Source organism: Symsagittifera roscoffensis, chromosome 9 (assembly GCF_963678635.1).
Source record: "Symsagittifera roscoffensis chromosome 9, txSymRosc1.1, whole genome shotgun sequence".
NCBI lineage: Eukaryota > Metazoa > Xenacoelomorpha > Acoela > Convolutidae > Symsagittifera > Symsagittifera roscoffensis.
Window position 1 is genome coordinate 14138109 of NC_087070.1, and position 9566 is coordinate 14147674.

At 31.9% G+C, this 9566-nt stretch overlaps 1 protein-coding gene across 1 annotated transcript in view; it reads left to right on the forward strand.

Moving 5' to 3' along the window:
• The window catches only part of LOC134854440 (gamma-aminobutyric acid receptor subunit beta-like), a gene marked incomplete in the record, with an annotated part of 163300 nt that extends 156764 nt beyond the window's left edge, over positions 1 to 6536 (forward strand). Inside the window, 1 exon segment of the mRNA XM_063870690.1 lies at positions 5535 to 6536. Coding sequence (XP_063726760.1) covers positions 5535 to 5741 — 207 coding nt within the window.
• Between the last annotated feature and the right edge of the window lie 3030 nt (positions 6537 to 9566).

Genomic DNA, 9566 nt, shown 5'->3' on the forward strand with positions numbered 1-9566 from the left:
GCAATCCGGAACACTGTTATTCACGATGCTGAAAACCTTGAAGTCGTACCTATATATGAAGCCAAATCTGGTAAAGAATCAACTATGGATCAGTTGCTCGACATCTGTAATAGAGTATTTGAAATATTTACATACAACAGGAGCAGGGTGTGTGTCGCAATCAAGAAGTACAATATGAACAAGCCGATCTACAATCAGATTCGGCTCTTCACTGCAAAGGAAAATGAAGACTTGAAGCAAGTTGCATATGTCAACTATGGTTGAATGAATTCAAAAAAACTATCCCAAATGTTGGGAGACTTTACGTTTGTTGATAATTGTAAACCTACGTAATGCTTTGTGATGTTTTGTATGTTTGGTAATTGAAATATTATTGGTTCAAAACAATTTTTTCTCGCTGAAGTGTATATTTAGAGCTATAATTTTTGAGGAAAAGTCAGACAAAACAAACAATTTAATCCAAATTGACATGAAACAATAACAAATTATCAGTTAATTTTCCAGAATATCTCAAGAAATTAAAGAAAATCTTTTTAACTACTGTTTTTATTCAAATTTAAGTAAATATTGTCTGATTTGAACAAAATTAAACACAAGAATGTAGTTGAAAGTTTTAGCCATAACTTGACTTTTCGGTTGGCTACATCAGTTTTCTAAATGATGAAAAAAATTTTTATGGTGATTACAAAAAATTAAAAATGATAAAACAGTTCCAGTTTTTTAAGTTTCTTTGTTTTTTCCAGTAGAAAAAAAAGTTTCCATCAATAGCGTTTTCAACGTCTGAAATGAACTTTCATCAGATTTTAAAATTGAACTACTACAAAAAATTACAGAGTGGTGGACTGTTGACGTTGATGGAGATTGCATTAGTTTTAACTTATATAGAAACAAAGTAAGTTCCCCGTAAGTTCAATAAAATTGTTAAAAAGATGGAGAGAAAATTACAAAAAAGAAGAGTACTTCCAGATTTACCAACAATGTATTAATTTAGAAGAGTTAACTCAGATTCAGTGGTCGATCAGTAAAAATAAAACAACGGAAGAGCCTATGAAACAAAAATTGGAGATTAGGAACATCAATTTTAATACTGTTTAAAATTTGATAGAAAAACAAAATCTAGATCTCTCAGAATATATTTCAATCGATTATCCAAATTTAATAGACTTCCGATTGTTTATAGTACAATATATCAAAAATATAACCATAAAATGTATCTTTTGGTAATTTTTTTTTTCACTGGTTTTTTTCACTAACCAAATCAAAAAAAAGTTTGATGGAAACTTCAAAATTTGAATTTAGTATCGAAAAAAATATATGAACAAGACAAGAAATCTCGTTTAACTTACTTTGGTGTCAAAAGTTTTTCTTAGTTATGTTAGAAGTTTTTTCAATAAATATGATTGATTGGGAAGTTTCTGAAACAGAGTTTTTTTTTCTATAAATTATTTTAAAATCTGTGAATACTTCATTCTGGTTGGCTGATATCACAAATATTGCCTGTGAGGGAATGCTTGATATGATTGGTTGTCATCAAAAAAGATAAGAAAGTTTCCTATGAGTAATGCTCGCTTCTGATTGGTTGTTATCAAAAACGATAAAAATTTCCTTATAAATAATGCTCGATTCCGATTGGTTTATATCAAAACTGGTTGGATTGGATGATTTTTTCATCTTGCCCAAATAAGATGATATCCATTCAAGTTTTCTTTCACCTTAAAAACATTTGCTTAGGAGGTTTGCGCTTTTTATTTACTTTAACTAATTCTTTGAAGCTATTCAACTCTTTTATTAGAAAAGTTTGGGACATTCTAAATCTCCCATTTAATCTCAAGTTCTTTCTTGAGACCTCGTCATTGAATAGAAATGAAAGAGTCGCATGTCTTGAGTGTGGCAGAGAATACACACGTAAAGATGCGTCAAGACATCGTAGAACCTGTGGTGTTTTGAAGTGCTCGAACTGTAACCGTTATACTTATAGCAGCGATGAACTCACAAATCATGTCAAGAAGAAGCATGCTTCTTGTCAACATAATGTTAAATTATGTGCTCAGCAGTCTCCAAACACACTCCAAGAGAAGGTAAAATAAATATTTTTCTATTAAAAACATTGATGTTACTATGAATATTTATTTTTACTGAATCTGAAGTAAAATTGTGATAAATTTGAAATTTTTAGTAAAAAGTTTCTCATCACAATTTTTATTTGTCATTTTCTTATTCAAAGATTATGATTGATGATAAAACGAGCAACAATCCTAAAGCAACAATTTTTCAATGGAAAACGATCCAAAAATCTTTAACCAACAGAAAAAACATTGATTGCAAGCTTGTAGTAAAAGTAAATTTGTAGTAAAAGTGCATAACAAACGCTAATGAGTGTTTAAGTATTTGTTAAAAAATTGTTAAAAACTGGATATTAATAAAACATCTACTAATTGAAAGGTTTTGTGTAGTTATCATTTTAAATCTTTCCTTTTTAGTGCTTGTAAAAGTGTTCATAGAGTAGTGCAATGTTAAGCAGATAATGGAGGATGATTTGTTAAAAATTATGGTTTTTTACATTTTTTTCGACGATTTCAAAAAACAAATTGATAACTTACCTAGAAAAGACAAAACAGATATGTTTTTGCCAACTTGTGAAAACCTCAACTTAATAGTATTTAACCTTCTCAACCGAAAATTTACTTCAATATAGAAATTCAGAGTTGAAACAGCAACATACAGCTATCAACTTGAGAAAATCATTTGAAGATTTTTAGCAAAGTATTAATGATATTAATTCTGCTTCGGATCATTGAATGTTCGATAAAATTATAGGTTTTTCTGTCTAAAATTCAAATTTAAATTAAGAATTCGTTCAAATTGGATTAAGTTGGAAGATAGCAGATGAAGCAGAAACTGAGAAAGTACTAAATTGAGATAGAAACTCAAGTTATTTCATTAGGAGCTTTGATATTTTTTTGTTTGTAGGTAAATTTAAATGAAATTCCACATGTTTTGAGGATGATTTTTGAAGAAGAAATTCAATTCTGACATCTTTTGGAAGGTGATACATGAAACATAAATCAAAAATTCGCTTTCAAGATCTACATTTCATTTTTTTTCGACCAAAAAAACTTGAAGCAGAAAATTTTTTGGAGAACTTAACACGGAACTTGCTGAAAAAATCTAAGCAAGCTCACACTTTAGCAGAACCAGATGTTGATTAAATTGAATTGAAAATGAAAAGTTTCAATTAGACACACAGTAAAGATTTTGTTCTGGTTAGCTGCAACTTTTTTATCAATTAGAAAATCAGGTAGAACTATAGAGTCTTTTGCTTAATAAACTTTGCATTATTTTTCATTTGTCACTGTTTGAACACTGATTTCTTTGCTTAATCGATTTTTGTGAGACGCGCTCTTTTAGAAGTATTTAGACGTTGCGTTTGTTAGAAACTAGATGCCCTGGCGTATTTCTACTTCCGAAGGTTTCCAGCTTATAACCAAAAGAGCTGCTCTTAATTTGTTCAAAAAGCCCAACTTGAAAATACACTTTTTTATTCTCAATTTTTACATGTGCTTTTGAATGCTTTAACTAGCACCGATTCTTTCTCACTTGGACGTTTTTGAGAACACTTACGAGAAAAATCAAGAAAAAGAAGCGGTTTAGAAAATATTGTTTGCAAGATAAGTGACACTTAATGATCACAAAAATTGTATTTTTGCTTACATAGTTTACTGTAACAACTGACCAATGGAATCTGAAGGAACACACGTACAAACTAAATTGTAATAATCAGACGTTATTAGTTCTTATTTTATCTCTGCCAGCAAAATTGTTCGTTCACTTGGTACCTTTTTCCTTATAAATTCCCCAGTTCTGACTAAGTATCTTGCCAACTGAGTTCAATAGCGAAACATGTATTAAGCAGAAAGCAAGAATAACCTTAAGACATAAAACATTTTTACGGAAAAATCATGAAAGTTATGTTGCAGAAGCAACAGAGAAATAATCATCAGTTATGAAGAAGATTTTGCTGAATTTCAACCAATATCTAATACACTTTAAGAAAAAATTATCCAATTTTTAGTCAATGTTAGCAGTTAACAGTCCATTGTTTATCATTGATCAGAGACTAATTATTATTAACGAGAAAAGTTTCTCCGAAGTTAAAATTTTTATACAACATTGGGTTAATCATTGTGAAAAAACTGAGTTGAATCATGGAGTTTGATCTAGAAATTTCAATAATTATTGCTCTTATTTTTAAATTGATTTGAATTTCCTAGTTAAATTTTCGCTAAACGGGACAAAAACTAGTTAATTACCGAAATAAAAGTACGAAAATTGAAAACTTTGGATAGATTTGATTCATTTTTACTTCACTCTCTCGAAAATTGCAATTATTTTCACTTATTTCCGGAAGTTTTAATATTGATTCTTCTATCATGAGCTTTTTTTTTAGTATTCAGAGCATTATATAACCTTGTTTTGTAGCTCAAATTAAGGTAACTTTTATGGTATTTTAGTATTTTAGTATTTTGAGAGAAAACTGTGGAAAATTCAAAATTTTTGTTCAAAATTTTATTTCATTGTCTCAACATGATGGCAAATAAAATTCAATTTGAGCTCAATTTTAAACTCTGCACATAGGTATTTTTTTCAATAAGATCAGAACCAACAAAAAATTAACCAAAACTATGAGCTTTTTGCATTTTTTTTTTTTCAAAAACTTTGAAATTTTTGTAATTTTTTCCGAATACTTTAAATTTTTGCAGTTTTTCCGTAGGTTTGAAGTCATCATGAGCTTTCCTTTTGATAATCAGAACTTTATATAACCTTCTTCTGAGCTCTCATTAGTGTAATTTTTATCATATGTATTGTTTTGTCAATTTTTTTTTACAATTTTTTTTCCAAAAACCTTGACTTTTTTCGAAGTTTCAGTAGGTTTCAGCATAAAGCATAAAAGCAGTTAAAACACCATATAAAACGCTATACCTAATACAACTAGCATAGTCACCAATTAGATAACTCGCCCAAAATTTTTGCAAAAAAAACTAGACATTTTCACACAAAACCCAAAAAAAAAATCGTTTTTCTTACCATTATCTTACCATCACACAAACCATGAAACCTTACCATTGATTTTCCCTATCTTAATACGTTGTAGACTCTATACCTAATCCTAATACATAGCGAGACTGGCGGACCCGAAATCTATACCGTATCTTAATACATGGGGTCAGCCGCGCACACCCCCTGATCACCTCTAACATCTACTACTTAAGTGGCTAATCCCTTATTTAAGAAGAGAAACTGCTATGGTTGTGGTAGACATGACAGTTATCAGTGATACTCGAGATCTGGTTCTCACACACTATCACTTCGGCGGTAAGGGATCGAATGCACGTCTGGACCTGAAGGTCTCAAAATGAAGTACTTACCAATACGCTAACGACCCCTAAGAGCTAGTATTCTACTGACTTTTAAAGTGAACTGTATTCAACACTGTTTGTGATTTGTGAAGTTTTATGCGGCTTAGTTTGTTCAAGGCGGGATCAGCAGAACTGGGAGATGGCAGTGGGGACCAAAATGATGAGGACAAACAGACAAACTTTCGAGGTCCCATAAACGAATGCTCTGCCTACAGAAGAAATGCCTTGTTGAACAATGTGTTTAAAATAGGCATGCCCATTATCTTCGCAGTTTGGAATGTTGCATTCTTCTTCTTTGTCGTCCAGTGGTCCTTCGACGAGTAGAGGGGAGAGGGGAACCAGTATGCTTCCTGAGTATCAAATGAAAGATGGGGGATAATATCATGACAGAAGGAGCGAATGAGCTAGAACTTCTATCATTAAGCGCACTCCAAACATTCTAAAACTGTCTGATTTCTAAGTTAATTTCTTTCGATCTTTAATTAGTGAAGCAGGGGCGGATCGAGGATTTTCTCGAGGGGGGACTTATTTTCAACAAAATTTCAATAATTTTGTAGACCTTTTTTGGGTCTACCTCGTTGATTTTCCGAGTTATCCACAAGCACCTGTTTTGGTTAAATTTTCTGCGCCGCAGGCAAAATTTTGAAAAAAAAAAACATTTTGGGAAAATGCTTTTTTAGACCTATTTGGAAAATGTTGACCAAAAAATGGTGTTTTTTCGTCGCGCGCTTACAAACCCCCCTTAAAACTAAAATATAGAGTTTTTAGGGTCCGAAAAGATACCTGGAAAATTGCATGTATTTGATGACGTAGTGATATCACAAACTAATCAACTAACAATTTCAATTCGTTTTTTGATATTTTTCTGCAGGGTTCAATCTAATTAACACCACACTAGCAACCCACCTTTAATCATCCAGCAAGCCGGTGAATTTTAATTTCCAAACTGAATTGTTATGGTGAACCCAAATTTTACGATCAACATCGTTTTGAGAACCGCTCAAACTTAAATGTCAGAGCAAGAGAAAATCAAAAACTTTACTTTGTGGTGCAATACCTCTTTCTTTAACGAGGAAAGAGATGAAATTGGTTATGTTAAAATAAACAGGGACTTCTCGTATCAGTGTGAATTTAAAGAAAAACGATTTTTTTCCTTTTTGAAGAACTTCCACGAACTACTAAATACAAAGTGATACACTTCAATACTAAAACGCTGAGAGTAAGACGTTACTCATATTAAATCATTAGTTGAGATTTCTTTAACTCGGAGTTTGCAAAAGGGGAACAATTTTGTTCCTCGGAATTCATAAAAGGGGTAAATGTTGCCCCTCGGAGTCCGCAACAAGATGGGGCAATTCTCAAAATAGTTACAAAATTGAGTTATGTTCTAGTGACTGTACTCATAGAGTAATTTCAGACAAGGTACACCGTCTGCTCGTCACGCTGTCTTATTTTCGGCCGAAGAGATTGTGCAACTTCTTAGTCTAATACCAATCTTAATCTTACTCTTATATCTTCAAGTCTCAATAGATCTAGTGTACACCGCTTTGCGCGAGTTAGTTCCAGAATGAGAACAACTGTATTCTAAGTTTAATTCAAATTGTTCTGGCGTTGAAACTACAAGTAGTTTCAACACTTTACAAATAAATAGGTTGTTAGTTTGATGGAGTATGATTGGCTAGTATTTAATAATTTATAGAGATAAAATATCATAATAATAACAAATGACAAATACTAGTTTAGATCTGGTTCCACCCATCCGGGGTTTAGACAGTTTTAGTTTTTCAATGTTCCATTGTAGTATAGGATGGATGGTTGTGTTTTTCTTTAGAGGTTGCGAGCACATTCCTTTTTCTGGTTTGGAAGACGAGATGTATCACGGTAGTTTCGGGAGATCGCGTTATGGGTTCTGATCGATTGTGATGAGTGTTGATCTGGTTGGTTTTAGAGAATAGGAATTTTGTTATACTCAATCTTGTTCGGATGTGGCATGTAGTTCGACTTTGGATGAAGTGCCTGGTGACTTGGATCTGTACGTATACTTGAACATCGGGATGGCCATTGTTCTGTTGCAATGGATTGCCTTTGCTGCGATGCCAAGTCGTACTTTAAATCCATTGAGTGTAGTGATTTAGGCAGCATGTCATGTGGGTTTGCCATTCCGTAATTGGAGTGTGGTTAGATTGACAAGTTCCTTGCTGCTCGTCTTTGGCTTGAGTAAAATTGCTGATGATTTTGGTTATAGTATTCATCATCATCTGATGGAATAAAATTTTCTGAATGATAATGTGAATGATTTCTGGTATGGTATTTATTTGTTTCATTTTTCATTTGTTAAAAAAAAGGGTAATTTCTACCACGTTCTTGTGATGATCGTGGTTGATCATGAAAATTTACTGAATTTGAAGTCGTTTGTGGTGTATTTTGACATTGTGAAAAGAAGGAACTTTGAGTATTTGTTTTAGGTTTTGTTGTTTTTGGTCCATTTACATAGTTGTAATTATGTTCTGCAAAATTATTTCTATGTGATGTTTGTTGTTTGTGTGATGGTTTTGTTACTGGTCGGAACGTTGGATAATCCATTTGCGAATATTTTTGTCAACAGAAGGTTTTACTGTGGATTGTATGATTGTTTGTTGTAGCGTTGGGCTTTTAATTTTGGAGTTGTAAAATTGAGTTGAATAGGTGAAATGCTTCGTTGTGCTTCTGTTGTTGTTATTGTTGCAACAATTTCTTCGCTTACAAAATGTGATGGGGTTTGTATATCTTGTTGTGTAAGATTTTTTTGTTCCAATTAAGTTATCATTATTTATGAATGTAGAATTTAAACTATTATTTCCTGTTCTTTCAGGGAAGAATGAATGATAAGTTAAAGTGGTTGCGTCAAATGTAAGTGGGTATGTTCTAACGTAATTTTTATTAATGGAGATAGGTGCTAATTGCCTGACTTGATATATCTGTTGGTATAATAATAAATGATTCATGAGACCATTAAGGGTCCCAAACATAAACTGATTGTTCTGCTAGTACCGTTTCGTCATCTGTATTTTGTGTCAAAAATTTTCTCTTGCTTGTTCATTAAGATCAAAATTGTGACTGAAATAATCGATTGAGAACAATGCTAAAATTTTTTGTAAATCGTGTTTAACATGTTGTGTTATTTCGTTTTTGTTAGATCTTCTCGGATTGCATTTAAAAACTTTGAAAATATGTGTATTTCTTGTCGTACAATTGTATGTCGAGATGTTTGAGTTGGTGAATCGCTTTGCGGTTCATTCAATTCTAGTATAGATATATAGCTATAGGTAAGTGGGAATACATCGTTTGTAAATATCGAGTTTGCTCTTTGTGAGTTTTGGTGTTGAATGCTTTTGATGTATTGTGTAAAAACTTTTGAAAATTCAATATCTACATCATCAGTTTGAATGAGATATCTGTCATTAAATGCATTTGGTGATCTGATTTCTATTGTGTAGATTCCATATTGTGATGTAAGACTACATATACGTTTGAGGTAGTGATCAAGAAGTTGTCTTTTGATTTTTACATCGGGAAATTCAATTCTTTTGTGCACGGGCTTTCTCCTGTTTCGAATAAGTTTGCAATTAGATTTTGACAAAATTGTATCTGTCCCCGAGGTTCAGTTAATGGAGATATTTAAAATGGAATTACTGAATTTTCTGGGTTATCTTCAATTCGAATCAATTTTGTGTTGTATTACTGTTAATGTGTAATTTTCAATGTGTCTTATTGGTTGATTCCAGTTGTACAAATGTATTGGTTTGTTTGTGTAGCAATTTTTTATTCTTTGTTTACCTTTTATTGATGCTGGTGACGTGGTTTCTGAATCAGTGAAATATAGTTGGTTGTCAATTTGATGGTTTTTGTTTATTGAGTCTTTTAATTTGTGAAGTTCTTGTATTGCGGTTGTTTCTGATTCTGAGACTGTTTCTTCGTTTTGAAAATCTTTTTCTAATGATTTGTTTTTGCTTGTTAATTATTTTTTATTCTTAGTGTTTGTCTTTTTGTTCTTATATATCCCACTGATTGTCTGTGTGGTGTGATTACGAGGTCGTATTTGTCGTCGTTAATTAAATATCTAAGTATTATGATTGTTTGTTTGTTTCCTAAATTGCTCTTGACATAAGG